The sequence below is a fragment of the Sturnus vulgaris genome, chromosome 14, assembly GCF_052056855.1.
Source record: "Sturnus vulgaris isolate bStuVul1 chromosome 14, bStuVul1.hap1, whole genome shotgun sequence".
NCBI classification, from domain to species: domain Eukaryota; kingdom Metazoa; phylum Chordata; class Aves; order Passeriformes; family Sturnidae; genus Sturnus; species Sturnus vulgaris.
The window spans coordinates 4,748,321-4,774,631 of NC_142256.1; the positions used below are offsets into that span (position 1 = coordinate 4,748,321).

The 26,311-nt window shown below is 57.0% G+C and overlaps 1 protein-coding gene across 3 annotated transcripts in view; it reads right to left on the reverse strand.

Moving 5' to 3' along the window:
• The window catches only part of MID2 (midline 2), a 50,681-nt gene that overhangs the window by 17,832 nt on the left and 6,538 nt on the right, over positions 1–26,311 (reverse strand). For all 3 annotated transcript variants that reach the window (XM_088173345.1, XM_088173344.1, XM_014891061.2), the window contains exon 2: positions 18,013–18,734. In XM_088173345.1, coding sequence (XP_088029471.1) covers positions 18,013–18,678 — 666 coding nt within the window. In that variant the 5' untranslated portion in view covers positions 18,679–18,734. The remainder of the gene's footprint in view (positions 1–18,012; positions 18,735–26,311) is intronic.

Consider the following 26,311-nt stretch of genomic DNA (forward strand, 5'->3'; position numbering starts at 1 on the left):
GTTGGAGCACCCTGGGACAGTGGGAGGTGTCCCTGCCACGGCAGAGGGGTGGAACAAGGGGAGCTTAAGGTGTCCTTTAACCCAAACCATTCTGTGATTCCACAGTTCTATGTTTAGAATCAATTCCCAGCGCCAAGGAAAAAAAAATTGGGGAAAAATATGCAAAGTCAGTCAGCTCCTGGGCTGTGCTCAGAGAATGTCCCCAGACAACAGGACAAGTGACACAGAGACAGGACTGAGCTGCCATGTGTGACATTAATGCATTCTAAGTCACTTTGGAGCAAAACAGGCTGAGCAAGAGCTGAGAGCTCTGCCAGCATCGGGGGCTGCTGTGGCCCCAGTGGCAGAGCTGACCTAGAAACCAGCTCTGCATGGCACGGGGGGCTCTGCATGGCACGGGGGGCTCTGCATGGCACGGGGGGCTCTGCATGGCACGGGGGGCTCTGGGGGGGCTCTGTGGGAGATCAAGAGCCAAGAGCCTGAGCCAGGCAAAGGGGCTCTGGCAGTGACCCCAGTGTGGAGGGGATGGGGACCAGGGGATGCACTCCACCAACACCAGCACACCTGAGGGTGTGGTGACGTGCCCATGTCCCTGAGCAGTGTGAGCAATAAAAGAGCAGCTCCAAATCCATTCAGCAACTTTAATCCCTGCTGATCTCCCAGGCTCAAACCCTGCCTGGCTCTTCCTGTGCTCACCTGCACAGCCCTGGAGGGAAGCTCCCTGTGGGGTGCAGGTGACACAGGGGTGGGTTTGTCACAGCCAGGGCTCCCAGCCACACCCATCATGAGCCCTGGAGTAGCTGGGAGTCACCCAGGCTCCCTGGGCACACAGTGCTCCAGCCGAGGTGGCCCCATTGCCCCCTCCAGCTCACAGCACAGGGTAACAATCCCAGCCTGGCAGCACCCAGGGCTGGACCCTGCCCACAGTGGGGTAAATCCACCATTTCCAAGCTGTAAATGGCATGAGAGGAAGGAAGGAACTGTGAGGAGGCACGGGAGCAGCTGTGCTGGGCTGGGGCAGGCAGTGGGATCCTGCACACAGCATTCCAGGGCAGGCTGCATCAGCACTTACTGTGCCTCGTGTCTCCTTGGGAATTTCAATGGAGAGAGGAAAACTAAAGCAGAAACCCCGAGTAAACAGGGGGAGCTGAGTGTGGGATTTGCAGGCTGCACGTGCTGCTGGATCAGCACATCCTGCACTGGCCTGAGCCACCAGCACTGCCAAACCTGCCTGCTCCGGGGGGCAAAGCTGGTTCCTGCCCCACCACAGGGCTCAAAGCCCCACTGCAGCACCAGCTGACAAACACAACCCTGGCACTGCAGCCAACGCGAGCAAAACCCTTCCCAAGTACAAACACAGGTCATGCTTCCTTCCAGAAATATGGATACACTCCTGGAAAAGCTGACTGTGGGATGGAGATGCAGCTCTTGAAGGAGCTATGAATGCACGGCAGGCAAAGAACACCATCGAGGTTTTCCTGAGAGGAGAGGAGAGGAGAGGAGAGGAGAGGAGAGGAGAGGAGAGGAGAGGAGAGGAGAGGAGAGGAGAGGAGAGGAGAGGAGAGGAGAGGAGAGGAGAGGAGAGGAGAGGAGAGGAGAGGAGAGGAGAGGAGAGGAGAGGAGAGGAGAGGAGAGGAGAGGAGAGGAGAGGAGAGGAGAGGAGAGGAGAGGAGGGCAGGAGAAGGGAAGGAAGGGCAGGGCAGGGCAGGGAGTGGCACCCTCTCCAGTGAAGAGCAGTGCCCAGGGGTGCTCTAAGGGCACTGCCATCATGGCAGCTGCTCTGGCTGCAGCCACTGCGGCTGGGAAGAGCCCTTGGGAATCCAAGAATTCCAGAGATGGAATTTCCAGGGAAAAAGCCTGACACACACCATGTGAGGTGCAGGGTGTGCCTGAACAGGACATTCAGTGTCACCAACAATTACTGAAGGCACAGGAGCACAGAGTGCCTGAAAGAGCACAACAAACCCTCCTTGCTGGCCGCCCTCGGAGGCTCTGGGTGATTCCCAAGAGCAGAGTTTCATTAGACAAGGCTCTGTGGTTGTGCTGTGTCCTCAGGAGCCCAGGAGCAGCCCAGGGGCACCTGTGGCACCTGGCCCAGGGCACGGCTGGGCTGGCACAGCCTCCCACAGCCCTGCCAACAGCGACAGCATCCAGGGCACAAACACCCGTGTGAGGCTGCTACAGGAAATCTGGGATTTGGAAAGTCATTTATGCAAATTCCTACCCACACTCAATAAACAGCCGAGCCTGTGGCAGGGATGAAGAGATGCAATTCAAAGGGAATGCACTGAGCAGGGATTCAGTGCTGGAGACAAACCCATGGAACATTCATCCGTTCCCAAAGAACATCTGCTTCCATTCAACATCAAAAAAGCCACGTTGAGATTTTCACCATTTAATGGGTTTATCAAAGATTTCCTAATCACTTCATTCAATTCCCATCTCACCTCCCAGACCAAATTAGCAAAATTCAAGCAAAAAGTAAGGAAGAATGCTGAGGCAGGTACCTGTTCCCACCTCCTCACTGCCTGGGCTGCACTCAGCATTGAGATCTGGCTGCTCCCAAACTGAACGGGAAACACAAAAAGTGGCTGCAAAGCAGAATTCACACCTCAACACTGGAAAGAAATGGTTTGAATTATAAACACAAAATTAGCTGGGGAGTGAAGCGAAAGCTCCTGCATTTTACATGATGCCAGGAGACACAGGGAATTGTGCAGAGATCAGCCAGAGCCAGCACCAGAGGTCAGTGACCAGGGACAGGGTGACACCAAGCCTGGCTTGTGCTGTGACCATGGCACAGGACCCAGCTCTGCTGAGCCACGACACTGCAGAACAGTTTTAATGCAAAATGTTACACTGCAGAACACGGCTTCAGCCTAAAATATGAATTGGCAATAATTCATAAATAATAAAATCAATGATGTGTGCCAATGGCTCGAGGCTGGTCTGGTGTCTCACCCTCCTCGTGCTCCTGCTGCCCCTCTCTGCTCCCTGGCACTTCCAGGGATTATTGATTATTGATTATTGATTATTGCTCAGCTCCTCCACCTGGGAGCTGGGTGCAGGCAGAGCTGAGATCAGACAGTCCAGGAGGAGGAGGAGGAGGAGGAGGAGGAGGAGGTTGTGCTGGGTGACAATGGCCAAGGATGGACTCAGTAGGAAAAGCTCAGTAAGAAACCCAAACCAGCATGGCACAGGGCAGGGGAGCCACTGCCAAGATTTCGGAATATTCCCGAATTCCTCAGCTCTCCTTTTCCCAGCCTGGTCCCCACACTCCCAGCAGGGCTCTGAGCTGCCTGCCAGTCCCTGATAACAGCAGAGCCCGTGCTCAGGAGCTTCCCTCTCCCAGCACGCCCCAAAATCCATCCTGCAGCTCCCAGGATCAAACAAGTGATCAAACGCTCCAGCAGCTGCTTTAATTCCCTGCTGATCCGCTCCTGCCACACTCGGGAGTTTTTCCTTCCCTCTTCCCCCGTGGCTGCAGCAGCTGCAGGAGCTGGGGCTGAGGGACAGAGGGAATGTCAGGAATGTCAGGGAATGTCAGGGATCACTCATCCCATCCCTGCCCCTGCTGCAGGATCCCTCTCAGCTCCAAACCTTCTCCAGCTGAAACAGCAGAGGAGCTCCTGCAGATGCCACAGCAAAGATCTACCTGATTTATTCGGGGGGGGGGCAGGACCTTCCGAGGATTCCCTCCCGCCTTAGGGAGAGTCTGATGGGCAGGAAATCCCAAAATCGGGAGGATTTCCCAGAAAAACATCCCTGGGAAAGCTGCACCGCTTGGTGGCATCGCTCTCAAAAGCTCGGGCACGTGGGGACAGTTTGCTAATGAGGATTGCAGCAATTAGGAGCATCAAATGATCTTGTGCAGCACACAACAAACAATGTCAGGCTGCATCTCACTGCACTGATAGCACAAGTTAAGCAGACATGTAATTACCACTGGGGCGCCTCGATAATATTAATAACGCTGCTAATTACACTGATATAAATAGCAAGATTAATTGTCACAAAACATCAGTGTCAGGGTTGAAAGGCAGCTGAAAGCCTTGCACTTTCACCAGCGTTTGGGTACCAGGGCTGTAAGAGAGAGCAGCCGGCACTGATGGCACCCACAGACTCCTGGTCACACCTGGTGGCTCCTGGTCACACCTGGTGGCTCCTGGTCACACCTGGTGGCTCCTGGTGGCACTGGCAGCTCCTGACCCCGATGCAGGAGCTGGCACGAGGCAGCAGCAGGATGGCACAGCCAGCACTGAGCAACACAAAGTCCTCCCTATCCTGGAGATGCCTGAACAGCCCAGGACAGCCAGGACAATCCTGGCCATGTCCCCACACAGCCCTGGCACCTGATTTGCTCTGGATTGACAAGGGAACAGCCTGGCTGAAGGACACAACCTGCAACCTTCCCTTAATGCCTGGAGACAGAGCAGAGTGGCACTGGAGCCATTGATGAAAATGTTCCTCCATTGGGACCTTGCCTTGTTCCTGCCCCAGTGGGCAGGGAGAGCCCCCAGGGATGGTTTAGGAACCACATCCCACCGCTGGGAAAGGCAGGACAGGGGCAAATGGGGACAACTGGAGACCTCCCCTCTCACCCAGAGCTGCAGGGAGAGGCAGCACCAGGCACGGGCTGGAGGGTGACACCACAACCAGGGTCTCCCTTCCTCGCCTCCCCTGGCAGGAAAACAAATCTGGATGGAAGAAGTGGAGGAGCTGGCCAGGAGGGATGGGTCTCTTCCAACTCGGGATATTCCGTGATCCTATGAAGTGTGAAGGCCGTGGAGACTTCTGCATAAAATAAATAAAGAACCTCCTCCCAAAGCCCTGCTTCCTGCAGGACGTGCCTGCACTGAGCCAAGCCTTCCACCAGGCGCCAGGGGCACCTTCATTCCTGTGGGGGCACATCCATCCCCTCGGGGACACGGGGACACCTTCACCCCCATGTTCAGCGGGGCCATCCCCCATTTCCTGGGGTACCTGCCCTGAGCTTCTCTCCCTGGCTGGCTCTGAGCCACACCAGGGCAGTGGGAGCTGCTCACCTGGGTGCCCCAGGCTCCCTGCCCTGCTCACCTGGGTGCCCCAGGCTCCCAGCCCACACCTGGCTGGGTGTCCCAGGCTCCCAGCCCACACCTGACTGGGTGTCCCAGGCTCCCTTGCCCACACCTGGCTGGGTGTCCCAGGCTCCCAGCCCACACCTGGCTGGGTGTCCCAGGCTCCCTTGCCCACACCTGGCTGCGGGGGCAGCAGCCGATCCTGGGCACGGTGTGGGCACAGCCCTGGGCTCCAACAGCTGCCTGCCATGGCTGATGTGTGCTCATGTCAAGGCAGGGTGAGGCTGCTCAAACCAGCCTCAGATGCTGAGATAGAGGCACTCGGTACAAACTGAGCCTCGGGGGGAACGCGCCGGCGCTGGGGAAGGCTTTAACCCTTTGTGCACACGCAAGCAGAGAGTCCCAGCCCTCCTGTCTTTATCCCTTTGCCCTTCTGCTTCTGGAAGAGTAAACAAAATGCCTAAACCTACCGAAAAGTCACCAAACCCGTCACCAAGCAGTGGCACAAACAGCATTTTCAGAGTTTCTCCTGTGGCCAGAGCCTTGGCACTGCCTAGGGACCCCTTTTGCCCCTGCAGTGCTTGGGGTGCCAGAGGGGGCCTGGCACAGATGTGGAGGGGACACGGACACTGCCCTGCCAAAGCCTTTTATCCCAGAGTCCCAGCAGCCTGAGTGGCTCTGTGGCTGCCACAGTGCAAATCCAGGGTGACTCCAAGGGCTCCCAGCCCAGGGCTCCTCCAGCCCATCCCAGCTCCTGGCACACCCCCAGTGCCAGCTTATCCAGCACATCTCGGGCACAGCCCCGCGGATTGCCACACTGCGATGTCTCAGGGCAATGGGCACGAGGGAAAATGCCCGGGCAGGTTTTCCCTCCTGGAGCCAAGAGCCCTGCCCGCTGTGGCTGCCCCGGGGCTGGGCACGGGCACCGCTGCTGCCAGGTGCCCCAAGGTGCCCAAACGCAGCCCTGCTGCCCTCCTCCTCCCCAAAACCACGACCAGGAGCACCCCAGGAGCTCCAGCCCCGTGCCCTGCTGCTGCCCAAGCCTCCACCTTCAGGAATGAGACAGGAGCCAACCCAAGGCAGGCTTCTCCAAAAGTTACGACATCTGGGAAGGGCGGAGGGGAGGGACCCCTGGAGCCTCAGTGCAGAGCACGGGGTGAGAGCTTGTGCCAAATCCTGCTCCAGCTGCTTCAGACTTGGCTCAAGCTGCGCCCAGGGAAGTGCAGAGCTCCCTCAGCCCTCGCTCGCTGCTCCAGAATAAACCCACCCATTTCTGATACAAGGAGGAATTTCCTTCTCTCCTGGGCACTGGGAAGGGAACGGATCTGCCCTGTGACAGAGCCAGGAAAGGGAAGCCTGAAGCATGGTGGGCAGGACCCCAGGGCCACCCTCGGGGGGCTGCCAAGGGGGCAGGGTCACTGTCACCCCCTCCTCACACACACACACCCCATGCACAAGGCTTCCAGCATGCACCAAGAGCACCCAGCTGTTTCCCTGGGAGAGCCCTGGCTCAGGCTGGAGCCTCCATCGCTGTGTGCAGCAGCAGGACAGGGGCTCTGAGGGAGCCCTGAGCCCCCTGGCAGCCCCTGCCCACCCCTGCTGCCCATTGCACCCATTCCATCCATCTGGATGAATTCCATTCCATGCCAGTGAGTCAGAGCCCCAGGGAGTCATGAGGCTGCCTGGAAAATCCCAAGAGCTCCAGAACATAAACAAACACCTTGTGGGTTCGCTTTGGTGGTTTTTTGTTTTCCAAGCCTTTGGAGTGGATTTGAGTCAACGTTTGAGCTGCTCTCCAAAGTCTCAGCATAGCACACATTCCAGCCCTGGGATGCTTGACTTGACACGAGAGCTGAGGCTCACTCACATCCCCTCTCCTCCCAAATGCCCTGGGACAGCTGGGATGGGGCTGGAAGCAGAGGCAGCACCCTTGAGCCCAGGTGGATGGATCAGCATCACCTGCACAGGGAGGGCACAGAGCAGCCCAGCTCTGGGCTCTGGGACTCACTGCCAGCCCCGACGGGCAGGGACAGAGCCTGGGATCCCCAAAGCTCCCTGAGCAGCTCCCAGAGTGGAGCATCAGCTCAGGAGGGCTCTGCACAGGGGAGGAACAACGGGAATTCTGCACAGGGAAGGAAGGAACAACAGGAGTTCCCACATCCAGGAAAATCGCAGCCTCACCTCTTGGAACCCTTGGCCACCACAGCAGAGCTCAGGTGCCTCAGCCAGGACACCTGGGCCATTCTCTGCAGCACATCCTGAGTTATTATAAAGAAGGGCTGACACAGGAATCCTGCTGGAATCCTGCCCCATCCCACCCCTGCAGCCCCATCCCATCCCTGCAGCCCCATCCCAGCCCTGCAGCCCCATCCCACTCCTGCAGCCCCATCCCACTCCTGCAGCCCCATCCCACCCCAGCAGCCCCATCCCAGCCCTGCAGCCCCATCCCACTCCTGCAGCCCCATCCCACCCCTGCAGCCCCATCCCATCCCTGCAGCCCCATCCCACCCCAGCAGCCCCATCCCAGCCCTGCAGCCCCATCCCAGCCCTGCAGCCCCTTTCCTGCTCACCCAGTGACAGCTCCAAGGACCCTTTCAGCACCAGCAGTGTCAATGACCCTCCCACACTGATCCTCCTGGCAGACCCCAGCCCTGAGGGTCACTCACTGAACCTTGATCTAATTTGCTTTTCTTCCCTTTCTTCCCCCCATCAGTCCCCTCGTTTCTTTGGAGGCTCTCTTTGCCGATGGGAACGTTTTGTTCCCTCTGACACCACGGATTTATGTGCTGGCAGGGCTGCACAGCCTCCACGAGAGGCCTCAGCCTGGCTTGGAACAGCCCCATTAGAATTTAATTTCTGGTTTTTGACGGTGGTGTTTTACAACAGTTAAAAAGTAGTTTTTGAGCACTAGATCATACTGGAGGTGAGTGGGATCCCTTCACTTCCCCAAGGTTACACAAAGCTCAGCCGTGGGCAGCTTGAAGGATGAACTCCCAGGCTGGGCATGAGCTGGATGTCAATGATCCCAAACTTGATTACTCTGCATTGTCCAGGACTGTGCCAGTGCCAGCAGTGAATGGGGCTCAGTGCCAGGGCTGCCCCCTGCCCTGCCCTGCTCATTCCCAGCTTGGATAAAAGGATGGGAAACCCATCCTGGCCCTGCAGCCCAGCCTGGGGGAGCTGGGGCTGGAACAGCCCCTCCTGCTGCTGGAATGGGAATGGGATGGGGATGGGGATTGGGATGGGAATGGGATTGGGATGGGGATGGGATTGGGATGAGAATGGGATTGGGATGAGAATGGGATTGGGATGGGATGGGAATAAGAATGGGATGGGGATGGGAATGAGAATGGGATGGGAATGAGAATGGGATGGGAATAAGAATGGGATGGGGATGGGTGTGGTTCCCCCATCAGCTCCCAGGTCTCTCTCAATCCCATACAAGGCTTTGTCCACGCTGCTGCATCAGAACCAGGCAGGTTTGGGAGGACCCAGGGCAGTGATGAGCAGGGGGATGCTCGGCCTGGTTGATCTCAAAGCTCTGTTCCAGTGTCCCAAACCCCAGCCAGAGCAGAGCTCTGAGCCAAGTGCTCACCCCACACCCCTGGGAGCAGAGGGGTCACCCATGCACTGCATTCATGAACCCTGAGGAGAATATAAAATAACTCAGCATCAGTCTGAAGCACAGCCCCCAACCAAAACACAGAAACAAAGCAAGAGAGAATAAAAAAAAAATTTTAAAAAAAGGAAGAGAAAAAGCGGGAAGAAAATGGATTAAACTCCAGAGTTCAGGGAGTGACATGTTTAATTGCTAATGTGGCTTTGGGATTATTCTTTTTTAAGGGTTTTTCACCAGCCCAGCTGGTGCCATTCTCTAATACCCAGCAAGCAGCAAACAGATTGTGGGAGATGAGTTGTGCTCTCTGCTCCCACTGCGCTTTCTGCTAATAAGTAAATAAATATATAAATAAATGCAGATCAAAGGAGTGAAAAAAACCCCTCCTGGTAATTTTTTTTCCCTTCTGTTTCCCAACTGGTCCCGAACATATTTCCTGCTGGGACTGACAAGGAACACTGTGAAATTCAGAATCACAGCTTCAAGAACCGAGTGGCACTGGATGAAACAGAAATGCTGGGTTTGAACAAGGGATGATGAGGAGGAAGGGGTTGAGCAGATCCAGCCCTGGGCAGGGTCTGGGCTTCTCCAGGGGCACAGAGAGGGGTGAGGGGGTCCCTGATGGGGATGGAGCCCCCCTGGGACCTGCCCCAGGCTGTGCCACCCCCCTTCACCCTCTTCCCAGGCCTAAACTTTCATACAGATTTTTTTTTTTCCAATGGCCACACTATCACTGTGGGAAGGGAAACAAGAAATTTCCCTCTCATTCCATCAGGAAAAACAGACAGAAATGAGCTCAAGACAGTAATTTCTCTTTTTCCAGGGTGTAACAACCACACTACACCTGAGGGCAGCAGGGCTCAGAGATGGGGATGAGGAAGAGGAGGAAGAACACAGGAGGAGCCCCCAGACTGCAGGTGCTGGCAGCACTTGCCAGCCCCAGAACCACGGGCAGAGCTGTGGGGATGTGCTGCAGGGGGGCACAAGGAAAGCCCAAACCCAGAGAAAACCAAGCAACAAAGAACCAGCACTTTGTGTCCAGAGGAGCATTGGCCAAACTCAGACACCAGCAGCTGGCACCCCTGGCACCAGCCAGCCCAGCAGGGCTGGGCACCTCTGGGGGAGGGAGAGGGAATTCCCAAGGGAAATGAGAGGGGATTCCCAAAGGAAATGAGAGGGGATTCCCAAAGGAAATGAGAGGGGATTCCCAAGGGAAATGCTCTTTGCCACTGCAGGACAATCCTCACGGTCCCTGTGCTGCTGCCCGAGGGTGTCTGGGAGGGGAAGGCAAGGAAAAGCAAGGAAAAGCAAGGAAAAGCAAGGAAAAGCAAGGAAAAGCCACCACACTGTCCCACCTCCAGCCCTGCAATGCACAAATAACCTGGATCTAAACAGCAATAACCTGCCCTGGCCTGGCTGGCACATTCCAAACACCACCAGTGGCTCATGTGGCAAGCAGCATTCCTAGAACACGTTCCTGACCCCCCTGCTCCAGCTGCTCTCTCCCCAGCACCTTCCACCTTCCTGCTGGATCTGCCTGCCAGGAGCTTTGCTGGCAGAGCCACTGCTGCTGGAAGCAGATGTGCCTGAGGAGAATCCTCCTGCCTTTAACCGAGCCATTGGTTCTCCTAAAGCATCAACACTCCTGACTCCACCACGGGCTCTCAGCTTCCCAAGACCCTGGCACAGCTTTGTGCCTGCAGATGCCATCAGGGAATAGCAGCTTCCAAATTCTGCACCCAATAAACCCCAAATCCTCCACCCAGTCTCAATAAAAAATGGTTCCACACACCAGTTATCCAGGAAAAACACCATTCTGAGCTGCATGGAAATACTCAGGGCGGGTTATTTGGAGATGAAACTCCACAAACACACTTCAGAAGGAGGTTTGGGTTTTGTCAGGCTGCAGCTCCATTAGCCCTGAAGCACTTGGAAACCTCCCCTTGTCCAAAGTGCTGGGAGAGCTTCAGGCAGGACAGGGCTCCTGCCTTGGGAGGCCAAAGAAGGGGCTGGTTTTCCATGTTTTCCATGATGGGCTGGATTTGTGTGGATCACTCCAGCACAAGCAGCAGGCTGCAGCCAGGACACAAAGCTGCAGCGAGGATTATCCATCAGGCTCTCTTGGAACCTTCAGTTTCCAATCACCACCATCACAAAAACAAACAAACAAAGCCGAAGCACAACCCCTGCGTGTTTTCTCTCGGATACCGGATGTCTGGCTCCCAAAAGCCCTTTGGAGAAACGAGGGAGGAATCTGGATTTGTGCTTTTGGCTCATCCCACACCACACACACCTTTCTGCACGTCGTTTGCTGAGCTTACCCCCCAAACCAGAGATGCCCACAAGAGCACAAAGGGCTTCAGCTGCCTCACGCGATTTGGCTGCACATTGTGATGATTTTGAACACTGAAATGCCCAAATCCCAGAATCCCAGACTTTCACCAGCAGATGTGGATGCCTGGGAAAGCTGCAGTGCCCAGAGGGGATGGCAGGATGCACATTTATCCAAGAGCTTTCTCAGCAGGAAAAGGCGTTTCCTGCTGGGACATCCCACCCCAGTCCTGGCCACGGGGCAGGAGCCTGCCCTGCCCAGGGCTCTCCATCCCGGAGCTCATCTGTGCAGCCCCAGAGGCACGGAGGGCAGCCCCCCCTGCCAGCACAGGGCTCTCCAGCTGCTCCAGATGTGCCCTCACAGGGCCCACCCGGCCCAGAGCTCCCAAACAACGCCAGAGCTGCAAGAACTTGTTCATCTGGGAGGCAGCTCAGGAAATGCTGGGGACACACCTGTGCTTTCCTCATCCCAGACCTACCTGTTTGTGGGTACAGAGCAAGGCCAGGGGGGCTCACCTGTGCTGCTCACAGGATCCTCGGGGTGGAAAAGATCTTTGGGGTGAAGGGGAAGGTCACAGCTCCCACGGGAGCAGGGTCTGTCAGCTCTGGAGGACGTGCCCAGCCCCACGGCAGCCAAGAAACACCTTCCAACACCTGCCACAGGATCCAGCACAGAGCAGGAGCTGCGACACTGCAGGACCAGCCCAAAGCAGGTAAGGAAACCCCCACTCCTCCAGGTCCCCCAGAGCCAGCCCCACTCCTGACACAGGAGGATTTATCAGCCAGTGTGCTGATATTGATTTCTACAAAAAGGCACATCCAACCGCTTCAACTGGATATTCAAATCTTTTTTTTTTTTTTTAAAAAAACCCCACATCATCTGTCAAGGTAAAATCACTTAATTACACCTGTCAGGTGTTTCACAGGCTAATGTGTTAATAATAGCAATATTCAGTATCACAGAGCAAGGTTTGGAGCCTGCTGAGAAATTCATCTGACACTCAACTGCACGCAGCCAATGCTCCAAAGCACTCAGAGCCACTGGATGTTGCTGGGACCCATTTTCCAGTGAGGCACAGGCCAGGAACCATCATGAGCAGAGCCCGAGGAGAGGCAGCAGCATCAGCTGAGCCCTGCTCATTGCCACTGCTGAATATTCATTGTGCCCCAACGCAATATATCCTGAATATTAAACAACAGCTTCTCAGGGCAGGAACAGCAATCCTCAGCAGAGCTGCTGCTTGTTTTGGGAAGGGGCAAATGCCAGGGAGAGGGGCAGCACTGCTGCTCCTCCATCTCCAGCCACCTGCAGGGACAGCCAGCCCCTGCCCCCCGTGCCAGGCAGGCACAGCCCACTCCACCCAGCCTTCAAGTCGGGCTATACCCCCTAAAACTGCTGGCTATCCGTGTTTTCAAGGCAAAACTAGACTTTATTTCATCCAAATGAGCTGATCACAGGGTGGCACCTTCCCACAGAAGCAGCTGGCGACCACCTGTGCCACCCCCAAAGAGGAAAAACTCAAATAAATCAGAAAAGGCAGCAGCTGTGAGCTCTGAGAAATGCAGAAATTGGATGGGGAGGGTGGAGGCTCACACCCCCACAGCCACCCAGGGCAGGAGGGTCACCTGCAAGGGAGGCCACAGAGGGACAGCACACAGGAAACCACACCTGCACACAGGTATCCACACCTGCACACATAGAACCACACCTGCACACAGGTATCCACACCTGCACACATAGAACCACACCTGCACAATCGTCCTGCCCCCAGCCCGGCCTCCAGCTCTGGGCTGCATCTCCCAGGATACCGAGGCTGGGGATGGATCCTCCAGCCTCATCCCAAACTTCGGGATTTTCACACTTTTATGCTTTCATTTTCCAGTGCAAGCTGCTCTTGAGATAGCAGCACTGAAATTATCTTGGATGTGAATGTAGGTTTGGAAAAAGGAGAGATTAATCTAATCAAAGCAGTTTTGCAGCTCTGCAATCTCAATATCCATATTAGCTTAGTGATTAATGAGGAAAAAAAGGAAAACCCTCCCTAAAAAGAAGATTTCTGGGAAGCAAAGCAAATCATCAAAGATCCCAGCGCTCAGTGCTGGCTCCTGGCCCCTGTGCCCTCCAAACAATCAATATTCAACAGGGATGAGGATGCTCCTCTGGGTGTTCAAGGACCCTGGTGGGTGGCACAGTCCCCTGCCCAGGAGGTCACTGCTTACCAAAGCAGCCCTGAGATAACCCTAAAATCACCCAGGGCTGGGGAGGAGCTCCAGGCTGAGCTGGGGGCCCCAAAGCCCCCCTGCCCGCACAGCTCAGGCTGTGGCACTGAGGGGACACATGGCACTGAGGGGACACGTGTCCCCTCCTGGGGTCCCCACAGCAGCAGGGGCTCCCTCCTCCCCCAGCAGCAGCCTGCAGTGAGCCTTGGCTGGGGCTGCACCCCCTTCTCTTCTCCCCCCTTCTGGAAACAAAGCAGCCAAAGCATCCCCGGCTCAGGGGCCAAGAGCTCCACGAGCAGCCGAGCTGTGCTCCTGCTGGGAGCAGCCCCCATCTGCTGTGTGGGAGTCCCAGCAGTCACAACTGCAGCCCCTGTCCTCGGCTGACTCTTCCTGCTGGGAGGAAACAGAGACACACGGAGCAGAACTGCTCAGAGCCCCTGGCAGCACGGCAGATCAGAAACCAGCAGCAGCCGGGCTCACCCTGCACTCACAGCTCCCAGGTGAGCAAATCCCACCTGGAGTGTGACTGAGGGGTCTCCTCAATCTTCTCCCCCCCAGCCCCCTCTCCTAAGAGCCCTGGGATCACTCCCAGCTCCCTGCACAGGAGGATTTGTTAATCCTGGTGGGCCTCCCCAGCCCCACGGGAGGCAGTGCTGCTCTGACAGGTAACACAGGGTGGGATTGCACCTGGCTCGGGGCTCTCTCCAGCAGAGGATGGAAGTGTTACAGAATCCTCTTCTCTTCCTTTTGCTTGTTTCCAGCCTGTCAATCCACAGAAGCCAAGGAAAAGCTCAGAGCTGGCCCTGCTCTGGCTCTTTCAGGGAGCAGAGCTCACAGAACGGCCACTGACAGCAGCCAGTAATTAATGCAAAATCCTTTCCTCAAATGCTCCTTGCAGCAGCAGTGCTGGATGGATGGATGGAGGAGCTGGAGCTCTGCACCCAGAGCTGCTCTTGCTGCATCCCCAGTGTAACCTAACCCTGCCAGGACCCAGGCACGGCACAGAGGATGCTAATTACAAGTTTCAAGCAATCTGAATTTATAATTGGCTGAGATTTCACTTGGCAGATAAGGCACTGCTGTCCTGGGCACTCGCTGTATCTAGGTCAGGCCATTAGTTTTGCTCTTCATCTACACACAGTTTTAATTTCATCTTTAATGTCGACTTCCAGCCGGTGAGCTGAGCCTGCAGACGACTTTTGTCACTGGCTGTGCTCACCTGTGCACCCCTGCTGAGCCCACAGAGAGGGAAACGAGCAGGGACCTGGTGATGGAGCCAGGCTGCTCCCAGCCCTGCTCCCACAGCAGGAGTGTCAGCACTGCCTGCTGGACTGGGGACCTGAGAGCCAGGGAATGGCACCTGCAGCTGGGAACCCTGGGCATGAACCTGCCCAGGGAAAACCAGAATGTCAGCACATCCACCCCTGCCTTCATCCATCCCTGCCATCATCATCCCTGCCTTCATCCACTCCTGCCTTCATCCATCCCTGCCTTCATCACCCCTGCCTTCATCCATCCCTGCCTTCATCCATCCCTGCCTTCATCCACCCCTGCCTTCATCCATCCCTGCCTTCATCCACCCCTGCCTTCATCCACCCCTGCCTTCATCCACCCCTGCCATCATCACCCCTGCCATCATCACCCCTGCCTTCATCCATCCCTGCCATCATCACCCCTGCCATCATCATCCCTGCCTTCATCCATCCCTGCCTTCATCCATCCCTGCCATCATCATCCCTGCCTTCATCCATCCCTGCCTTCATCCATCCCTGCCTTCATCCACCCCTGCCTTCATCACCCCTGCCATCATCACCCCTGCCTTCATCACCCCTGCCATCATCACCCCTGCCATCATCATCCCTGCCTTCATCCATCCCTGCCTTCATCCACCCCTGCCATCATCACCCCTGCCATCATCACCCCTGCCATCATCACCCCTGCCATCATCACCCCTGCCTTCATCCACCCCTGCCTTCATCACCCCTGCCTTCATCCATCCCTGCCTTCATCCACCCCTGCCTTCATCACCCCTGCCATCATCACCCCTGCCATCATCACCCCTGCCATCATCACCCCTGCCTTCATCCACCCCTGCCTTCATCACCCCTGCCATCATCACCCCTGCCTTCATCACCCCTGCCATCATCACCCCTGCCTTCATCACCCCTGCCATCCCAGCTGCACAGAGCTCCTGGGCACAGTCCAGCACTCTGCCCCATCCTGCCTGGCACCCGTGTGGTCCCTGCTTAAATCCAGAACTGCTCACCCTGGAATCCTCATTTATGACATAAACAAACGGGGCTGCACAAAGATGCACCAAATAAACCCATCACATGCATTAAAGGGATTAAAGATGGTTCCTAAAACATCTGGAGGTGTGTAATACACTGTGCACGGATCATTGCAGAGCATCCACAGGGAAGCCAGGCTGCTGGAGGCTTTAGATGTAAAACCAGCTCAGAGGAAAGGGGAGCACTGGGAGGAGGTTTCTCATTTACACACACCAGTCCAGTTTCAGGCACTCATCTCTTCTAAAGAGACAAAAAAAGTTCCCCACCAAAGATTTCTGTGGAAAGCACAGCCCTTCTGACAACAGGAAGTTACTCACTTCAAAAACCCAATTTTCCATCAAAAAAATCTAACTTGAAAGGCGTTCCCAGCTCACTCAAGATGCAGGATCAAAGCCAGGGATTAAGTGCATCTGCTCACTGCTGGCTGCTGAGAGCACTGTGGGGCTCTGGGACAGCCCCGAGCTCAGCAGTGACGTGCTGAGGAGGGGACAGAGGGACAGAGCCCTGCCCTGGGCACAGCACGTGGGGCAGGCCCATGGGAGGCTGCAGCTGCTCCACTGGAAGCCACAGATTGCCAGGCAGCAGCATCCTGGCAGCACACATTCAGGGATTTCAAGGACTTCAGGTGCTTGCAAGGATTTTCATCAGTGCCAGGGAGCACAGGGTGGTCAGAGCTTGGACTGAGGCCACGTAAGGAGATGGCACAAGATGCCAAAACAAACACTGGCTCTGCTGGGGAAGCCTGGCACCAATCCTGAGCAGCTTCTGCAGTGCAGGCAGTGTCAGGAAAAGACAGCCCAAAGCCCCCTCGGTGCACAGCCAGAGGCAGGGATGTGCTGCAGGACTCACACTGGGCTGAGGCCACCCTGAGCCTGCTCCCCCAGCAGCTCCAGCCCCGGGGAGCTGGGCAGGAGCAAGCACAGAAGAATGGGCAGCACAGGAGAGCTTCCCTCCACGGCCACAATCACCTCACACCTATTGAAAAGGGAAAAGAAGCGTTCTGGCAACCTGCTAGGCTTCCTCAGATGGATGTGCCTGGCTGGCACACGCTGGATCAGGGAGGAATATTCCAGGGCTTTTCATTTCTCTGCCCAGGTTTTACTGCACGCAAACACACACGGTCATTGCTTTCGAAGGTTTCCAATTTGCTAATTGAGACATTTCCTCATGGAAAAAGAATGTCCTGGACCATGGACAGGGCTGCTGGCACAGCTCTGCACACTGGGGAAGCTTAGGTGAGGATGATGAGATGGGGGACGGGCAGGCAAAGCCAGCCGGGTGGCTGGAATGGAAGAAGAAACACCCAGGACCTCCCAGCCTGTCCCTTGTGCCAGCAGGGGTGCTCAGTCACAGCTCTGGGCAGCTCACAGCAGCTCCAGGAGAGTCTGGAGTCGGGGAGGTGGGAAACCAGCCCAGGAAACATCTAGGAAGATTTCTTTCCAGGCACCAGCTTATTTAAAAACAAGGAGGAAAAAAATAATCTGGTCTGCACAAAAATACCCAAGTGTTCTGTGCTTTTGCTGGAGCACCGAAATATTCCTTCTGCCCTCCAAATACATGAGAGCAGAGAGAGTGGTTTTGTTCTAAACATGAGCAGGTCAAAGATCCCAGAAAAGCACTTTTGGGGCAGAATGAGCCCGGAACATGAAGGGAGAAAGGCCAGAGGAAGCAGCAGCTGAGGAAGGCGTGAGCAGAGTTCTAATGGGAACATGACTGCAGCCACAGGCACGGCCTCACAGCCTGACCTCGGGTGGGACCTGCTGCAGGTTCTTTCCGTGTAAAAAAAGGAAAGAGAGGTGTTCAGCAGGCTCAGGCAGAATGCACGGGGGGCAGAGAGGGATTTCAGACTTCACACAGGTCAAACAGCATCCACAGCACATTCCCTGCAGCCTCAGCTCCCACATCTGGACTAATGCACTGCAGCCTCAACACTGTGATGAGGACTGGGTCACTGCAACCTCGCTCCCACATCTGGACTGGTTCACTGCAGCCTCAGCTCTCACATCTGGACTTGGTCACTGCAACCTCGCTCCCACATCTGGACTGATCCACTGCAGCCTCAGCTCCCACATCTGGACTGATCCACTGCAGCCTCAGCTCTCACATCTGGACTAATTCACTGCAGCCTCAGCTCTCACATCTGGGCTGATCCACTGCAGCCTCAGCTCCCACATCTGGACTAATGCACTGCAGCCTCAGCTCCCACATCTGGACTGGTTCACTGCAGCCTCAGCTCCCACATCTGGACTAATGCACTGCAGCCTCAGCTCTCACATCTGGACTAATGCACTGCAGCCTCAGCTCCCACATCTGGACTGATCCACTGCAGCCTCAGCTCCCACATCTGGACTAATGCACTGCAGCCTCAGCTCCCACATCTGGACTGGTTCACTGCAGCCTCAGCTCCCACATCTGGACTGGTTCACTGCAGCCTCAGCTCTCACATCTGGACTGATCCCCTGCAGCTCGGGGGGATCCTCTGCCCCCCTGCCCTCACCTTGAGCTTCTCGAAGCGGTCGCTGAGCGAGGCCACTTGGTGGTCGCGGTGGCGGCCCACGAGCTTGCATAAGGCACAGATGAGCTGCTCGTCAGTCACACAGAACATGTTCACCTTCTCGCCGTCGTGCTCCAGGCACGCCAGCCCGCGGAAGTGCGCGTCGGGCACGGGCTCCAGCAGCCGGTGGCTGGTGAAGGGTTTCTTGTTGGGGTGCGTGGCGCGCAGGCAGCGGTCGCAGTAGGACACCTCGCAGGTGATGCAGGTCTTGACGGCGTCGCGGGGCGGCTCCTGCTCGCAGAACTGGCAGGGGACGCGCTCGGACACGGCCATGGCCGCGGGGCTGCGGCCCGGGGGCCGCTCACGCCGGCTCTCGCTCGGGGAGTTGGGGCCGCTCAGCGACGCCTTCTGGAAGCGGTCGATGATGTTCTGCAGGGTCACATTCCTCTTGAGCCCCTCCAGGCCCCGGTGGTTGAGGGAGATGACATAGCGGCACGTGGGGCACTGGAAGGCGGCGATGGGCTCGATGGAGTCGCCCGAGGAGCAGCTGGACACCAGGATGCGGTGGGCGCAGCTGAAACACAGGCTGTGGGCACAGGGCAGCAGCAGGGGGTCCTCAAATAACTCCAGACAGATTGGGCAGGTCAATTCCGACTCCAGTGTTTCCATCTTTAGTGAACGCAATCCCGATTCGGCGTCAAAAAGCAGGGAAGGTGGTCGGGAACCTGCAGGGGAGGAGAGCAGGGAGGTGAGGCCACGGCTGCACTGCTGGGCTGCACCTGCAGCAGCTGCCCGGGGGTCAGACACGTCACCCCCACCGCCCTGACACCCCCGGCACTGTGACGCTGTCACCTCCAGCCCCCCAGGCCCTGCAAGCACAGGCCGGAGCTGTCCCAGCCCACGCGGAGCAGAGCCTGGAGCCACCGCGGGACAGGAGCCACGTGGAGGGGACAGGAGAGGAGGAACAGCAGCTCCAGCAGTGACACCTTCCAGCCCAGCCAGGGCAGGACCTGGCCCAAAAGGCTGGAGACAAAACCAGAGGAAAGCACACGTTTGTGTTGGCGTGTGCTGCCAAGAGCAGGGGGGGCCGTGCTGGTGTCCCTTGCAGAGGGGCACAGACAAACCCCTGAACATCCCCCCCAGCAGCTCCAGGCCGGCTCCTGCTGAAGGGGAAAAGGAAAACCAAGCCGTGGAAACTCTGAGCAGAGCAGCTCAGGAGCTCCTAACATCCCAGCCCTCTCCCTGCTTTTCCTGGCCATTGCTTTCTGGAGCAGGGTGGGGAGGGCAGAGCAGTGAAATTATGGTCGGCAAAGTTCCACTGCTGGCTGTCCTCTGCTGCACTCCACGACAGCCAGGGATGCCTAAATCAACTCCAGCTGCAGGCAAATAACACAAGCTGTATTTTTAGCTCCTCTCCCTCGCACGAGGCTGGAAAACAGCTCCCAGCAGGCGACTGAACCTGCTGCTCCCAGCTCGGGTTTGCAGAGCACCAGGAGCTGCACCCCAGAGCTGCCAGCCCCTGCCAGCCCCTGCCAGCACCCCAGCACGTCCCCAGCAGCCGTGCAGTGACACAGAGCCAGAGCCAGCCTCTCCTTCCTCGTGTGCAGGGCACAAGAGGTACCTGCTGGTACAGCCACAGCAAGGCAGGCTCTGGGCCGTGCCCCCAGGAACAGCCTGGGGTGGTGCACAGGCTCTGCTTGGGGAGAAGAGGAAAAACCCTTCCCTGGGAAGTGGGCAGGGCTGGCACAGGTGCCCAGAGCAGCTGTGAGTGCCCCTGGGTCCCTGGCAGTGCCCAAGGCCAGGCTGGATGGGGCTTGGAGCAGCCTGGGACAGTGGGAGGCGTCCCTGCCACGGCAGGGGATTGGAACTGGAACTGGAACCCAAACCAGTCTGGAATTCTATAAAAAAGGGCTGTAACCAAAGTGTAGGGGGATGGGCCAGCAGCAGGAGAGGGCCTGGCTGCTGCCAGCCCCTGCAGATGGCAAATTGTGCAGGTGCCACACTGGGAGCCGCCCTCCTCACCCCACTGAACTCACCAGGTCCATCACCCCCACCCCACTGCCTGAAATGGGATTTGCAAGTGCCTGCAGGAAACCCTGAGCTCTCCCCTGCACCAGCTCAAGGGTTTATAAAATAAATCCACTGGGTGTTTGGATACGTTCATGCTGCAGCAGCTCTTGCTGGCCAAAGGCAGCCTTGCACACACATTTAAAATTATTCTTCTTTTCCCCAAGAGAGACAGTGGAGCTGTCACTGGATCCAAACAGCAGAGGACACGAGGGCTCCCAGCAGCTCCCTCTGCACAGCCCAGGGAGGGCTCCTGGAGCCTGGAGCTGCTGCAGCCATGGGAAAGCAGCAGGAGGAAGCTCCTGGCCCCGTGCCTGGCTGCTCAGGCTGCCCTGGGCTCCCCACGCCGCGGGGCTGGCAGGACGAGGGGTCCCAGAGCACCCCCAGTGCTCCTGGCACCTCACTGTGCCAGCCACAGGGGCTGCCTGGCCCCACGACCCCCAGCCCCTGCACGAGCCCAGCTGGGGGGCACAGCCCCCCCTGCCTCCCCAGCCACCCATGGACTCTCTCCAGCCAGCAAACACAAGGATGAAAAAAAAAAAAAAAAAAGAGAAAGGACAAGAACAGGATTTGTTTCATAGCCTGACCAAGACTGGGAAAAGAATTTAAAAACGAGGATTGGTGTGAGAGGCTCCCCAGCACCTTGCCAGAGCCTGCAGCCCCATGGAACGACATCCCACATCCAACAATGCAAAACCTCTGAACAGCCTCTGGTTTTGTTACTGAGGGACATTTGTACATTAATCTCGTTTCCTTGCTAGGACAACAGCTTCTACCTGTGAGAGAGCCGAGAGGAGCCTCAGGCTGGGACAGGAGCCCCTCAGGAGGGAGGGGAGCCCTGCTCCAAGATGCTGCACCTGGCAAAGCAGCCATGCTGCCATCAGAGCCTTTCATGCCTCTCACTTTGATGTTCTCTTTGATGTCCAGGACTGACACAGCACAAGGAATAGCTGATTAGATTAAAATCTGCTTTCTTTAGTCATTAACTCCCTAAATACAAAAGCTATAAAATACTGACACTGTTTACAGACAGCCCCGTGTCCCTCACTCGTGCCCAGGGCCATGGCCCTGTCCCTGCTGCCTGTGATGACAACGAGCAGCAGGTCATGACACCCAAGCAAACATTCTTGTGTGCTGATCTGAGCTCTGCCCAAAAGCGAGGGAGAAGAGAGGGGGGGTGGGAAATCAATGCCTGACAAAGCAGAAGAGGCAGGGAAGGGAAGGGCAGAGCTGAGGGACAGGGGATGCAGGGACAGGGACAGGGCCAGCTCCTCTGGGACACACTGACCACTGCTCTCACTTCCAGCCCTCCCAAAGCCCGAGTGCCAGCCTGCAGCAGCAGGAGCTGGGGAGGGTGCACAGGTCACCCTTGCCGAGTTACACCAAGGGTTCTTGGAGACAAAGGTTCCCCCAGCTCTTCTCCTAAATTATTATTGTCACAATATCAAAGCACTTCATCCCTGCCTCAAGATCACGGGTTCCTCAGAGAGATGCAGAGGTTGGCACCAAGGGAGGAAGGAAGGAGAGACGGGGAAGGAGGGATGTTGCCCACATCACCCATCTGTACCTGGGAGGGGGGACACCCTGGTGTCACCTGAGGCCACAGAAGCCAACCCCAAATTCACACTTTCCCCTCGAGCAGCAGCCAGGCCCCATTTTTACCCAAGTTTTCCAAGTCCACACAAAATTCCCTCTGGTATCCCCCAGCCCCAACCCTGGGCAGAGTCTGGCCAGCCTTCAGAGTCCCACATCAGGATACCCAGACCTGTTCAGGAAAATGTTAATTCTGCAGGTTGGTATTTTCCACATCGAGTATGATTATTTATTTCCCCTCCCCCTTTTTATCCTTTTTTTTTTTTTTTTTTTTTTTGCTTCCCCTCCTCCCCAAAAAAGCTCCAGTGGAGATTGCTCAGTCCCTTCCAAGAATGAGGCTTTAGAAGAGCTATGCTGCTCCACCCGTGCATTAACGAAAAAAGTAATAAAATATGGCAACCCTTTCCTTAATTGGCTCAGAGACAGCAGGATACAGAATCTGGGCAGCAGTTGTCTCTGTGCTTTTTGTTGTCCTCGGGAAGATGGGGATTGGTGTGGAGGGGAGGCCAGAACAGCCCGTGCAGAGCAGCAGCCACATCTCACATCCTGCTCCAGAGGAGCCCAGCACAGCCCCAGGGCTGCAGGGGGACAGGTCCCCTCCCCTCCCAGCTCTGCCCCTGACCCTGCACCCTGCCAGCTCAGCCTCCCCAAAACCAGCTACCCTCAGCCTGTCCACCACAAACAGGGGAGGAGGGAGCACAGCCCCAGCTGCATCATCACCATCATCATCATCATCATCACCAGCAGCAGCAACAGCTTCTGACTCCAGGAAGGCACCCCAGGGACAGGGGAGGCTCCCCCAGACCATTCACAGCCACCCTTTCCTACATTTCCTGTGCTTTATTTGCCTCAGCAGTGCATATTTAACACCAGATGTGAAGCTCAAAGCATCCCCTGGCCACATCAGCACACCTGAACACACCAAACTCGACTTGGCCTTTCCTCCCACCACAGTAACTCCACAAATTTGTCTGAGGCTTTCTGAAAAGCCCAATGATCCCTCTCCCAGCTGCCCACCCCAATCTCTTTATTGCCATACCAGAAAAAGAACACGGCCTGCTGCAGTTCATCTGGATTCCCCCATTAAAGCCAGAGCTGCTGTCCTTAATCCATCAAACTGAAACAGCATTTACATACCAGCTTTAATTATTTTCCCAGCCACTTTGCTTGGTGCTAAAGCAAGGTTGCTCCACAAAATTTCCACAGCTCTCCCTGCACCTCTGAAATGAAGGACAGAGCTGGGAGGCTGCACCATGCAGCAGCTCCCTTCAGTGAGAGGGCCCTGTGTGCTGGCAGCTCAGTCACCTCACTGTGAAACCCCCAGAGCAGCCACCAGAGCCCAGCAGGCACGGGCCACTTGTGTCCTCAACTCCTCCACGTGCACAGCCTTCATTCCCTCTGGGAATTTCACCTGCATGCTGATGGGATGAGACCCTTCTGCTCCATCACAAAATCCTCTCACTCCTGGATGTCTCCTGGCCAGGCTCCAAGGTTGGGAAGGGCTGTCCTGGGTTCCTGCTCAGGACAAGGATGCTCCAGCTAAAGCCTCCAAGGTCTCCACCTCCTTCACCTCTCTGATGTCAGAGAGGGAAGCACCAAACAAAGATCCTTTGTTTGTTTGTTTGTTTGTTTGATATCCTGTACAGGGGAAGGTTTTGCCTCTCTTCTCCAAGCAGTGCCCAGGACAGTGGCAGCTCCTGGGGTGCTCCCACAGGACCTCAGCTCAGCACACCGAGGGCTCCAGGGCGTGTGGATGTGCTTGGAGCCCCTGAGCTGCAGGGTGGGTCAGGAAGGGATTCCCTGCAGTTTGCTCCTGCAGCCATAGGGTGGGAATCATGGTGGGATTTGTGCCACGTGGATTCCCCATCAGCCGCAGGGTTTGGGACACTGTGCTCTGGGATATGATGGGCAATTCCCACTGGCACCGGCTGGGAACCTCCCCCTGCCATCTCCCTCCGTGGCCTGAGGGCTGACAGGACACAAAAGGCCCAGGGCACCTCTGCAGCCCCTCAGCACGGCAGGTCCCTGGAGCACAGCACAGCTGCTTCCAGGTCCTGGGGGAGAAGCAGCAGCTCCCCAGGGTCCCCAGCACCTCCCTCCCTAATCCAGGAAACCTGGGCTGCAGCAGCCAGTCTCAGGCTCTGGCAGGTCACAGCCCATGAAAACCCTTCCCCACACACTGCATATGTCTGTCTGTCCATCCATCCATCCATCCATCCATCCATCCATCCATCCATCCATCCATCCATCCATCCATCCATCCATGCCATTGTCCCCTCCTCTGTGCCAGCAGCTGCCCCACAGCTCCGGGGCTGAAGCTGGGGGCTCACAGTGACACTGGGTGCTGCCAGGGGGGCTGTGGCACTGCCAGGGACAGCTGCAGGCACTCCTGTGGCTTTAGAGGGAGCAGACACAGCTCCCCAAGGCCACGGCAGATGTGTGATCCCGTTCCAGGCCGGCCCTTGAGGAGAGCAGCTGGGACTGGGCATGCCACCAAACTGGCACATGCAGCACTCACACAGCCCTGCCATGCCCCTGCCACCCCGCTGCAGATCGTCCCTCCCCTCCTGCCACAGGACTCCAGGTGTCACCAGCTGTCCCCTCCCTTACCTGTCCCGCAGCTCTGCGCTCTCCTGCCCCTGTCCTGGCGCGGCTGCTGCAGAGCACAGCCAGCACAGCAGCTCCCGAGAACAGCTCTGCTCCCAGCTGCCTCCTGCCACCCCACACATGGCAGCAGCTTGGGTCTGAGCCTTCCTCCAGCAGCCCCGAGCCTTGTCCTTGTCACTGTCCCGACCCAGCGCCCTCTCCAACCTCGCCGGGACACTTCCCGCAGACCCCAGCGAGCCGGGAAATGCAGGGGCCATTGTGCTGCTCCGTGCAAGGTTAAATATATCTGCACAGCTCCTTGGGCCGCATTCCTGGGAGGATAAACAACACTTCCTGCAGGAACTGGACACAATGGGGGGATAATTAGTGCTAATGCCCAGTGCAGAAACAAAGCAGGTAGCAGATATTTTGGACTTTTACGCCCTCCTCCCCCCTCAATGCTCAGAGAAAGAGGCTCTCAGACTGGTGTGACTGGGCTCTCGGGCCAGCTCTAAGACATTGATGATTTAAAAGGAGGGAAGCTGCTGCTGCTGCCGAGGCTTCAGCCTGGGGCTTCAGCATCGCGGGGTTCAACCATCCAGGGATTCACCATCCAGGGATTCACCATCCCAGGGCTCCAGGCACACGAGGACAGCTCTCGGGGACACAGAGGTTTGTCCCAGAGCCAGCCCAGCCCCAGCTGGGGGCTGTGGGGTCCATTCACTGGGGGTCACACCGTGCCCCAGCACAGCCAGTGCTGCTCCGGATCAGCCACCAGCAAACCCCGGGAGAGATCCTGCAGGGATCCCACAGGGACACCATATCCCAAAGGGACCCCGTGTCCCACAGGGACGGGACCCCCACGCCTCCCTCCACAGCAGCCAGAGCTCTGCTCTTCCTGCAGTTACCTCCTCTTCAGCCCACAGAAGGCACAGCTAGGGCTTGTTTTCAAACCACTGCAGCCCCGAATCCTTTTTCCCACCCCAGTCCCTTGGGATGCTCCACAGAGCAGTCAGATTTCCCGTCCCCCTCCGGGTGCTGCGCAATGACAGAGTGACCCAGCGCTCCCCGGACACTTTTCCAGGTCATTTAAAGCCTTTCATGACAAAACGCTCCCGCGCCCCGAGGTGACTCAAAGCCATTAGCGTCTCTTTGGGGAGGCCTCTCCACTGCTGCACAGGAGCACTTTTGCCCGTCATCTCAAAATAAAGTGCATTTATAAACAAAAAGCACCAATTCCCCCCGGCTCAGCCTCCCCCCGCAGTATCCCCCGCCCAGGGCTGGGGCTCTGGAGAGAGGAGGAGGCTCCAGCACACGGAACGGGCAGGTGTGGCAGAGCCACTGGCTGTCCCCATGTCCCGTGCTCTGCTCTGAATGTCACCCACAGCCGTGTCCGTCACACTCTCCGAAGCACATCAAAGAATGCTCCACCAGCAATACCCCACTGAGCTCCGGGACCAGCCCCAAGCTCACTCCCAGCCACCCAGGAGGGCTTCCCTGAGCCAAGGGCACCAGCACAGCCCTGCAGGACACGGATTCCCACGGCTCATGCCAGGATGGGCATTGATTAACTGCTGAAGGCAGCCCGGAGCTCAGAGAGCCAGGGAGAACCGTGCAGCTCACCCCATGGATCACCGTGTGACACTCACCCCATCACCCCATGGATCACCGTGGGACACTCACCCCCATCACCCCATGGATCACCGTGGGACACTCACCCCATCACCCCATGGATCACCGTGTGACACTCACCCCATGGATCACCGTGTGACACTCACCCCATCACCCCATGGATCACCGTGGGACACTCACCCCCATCACCCCATGGATCACCGTGGGACACTCACCCCCATCACCCCATGGATCACCGTGGGACACTCACCCCCATCACCCCATGGATCACCGTGGGACACTCACCCCCATCACCCCATGGATCACCGTGGGACACTCACCCCATCACCCCATGGATCACTGTGGGACACTCACCCCATGGATCACCGTGTGACACTCACCCCATGGATCACCGTGGGACACTCACCCCATCACCCCATGGAGC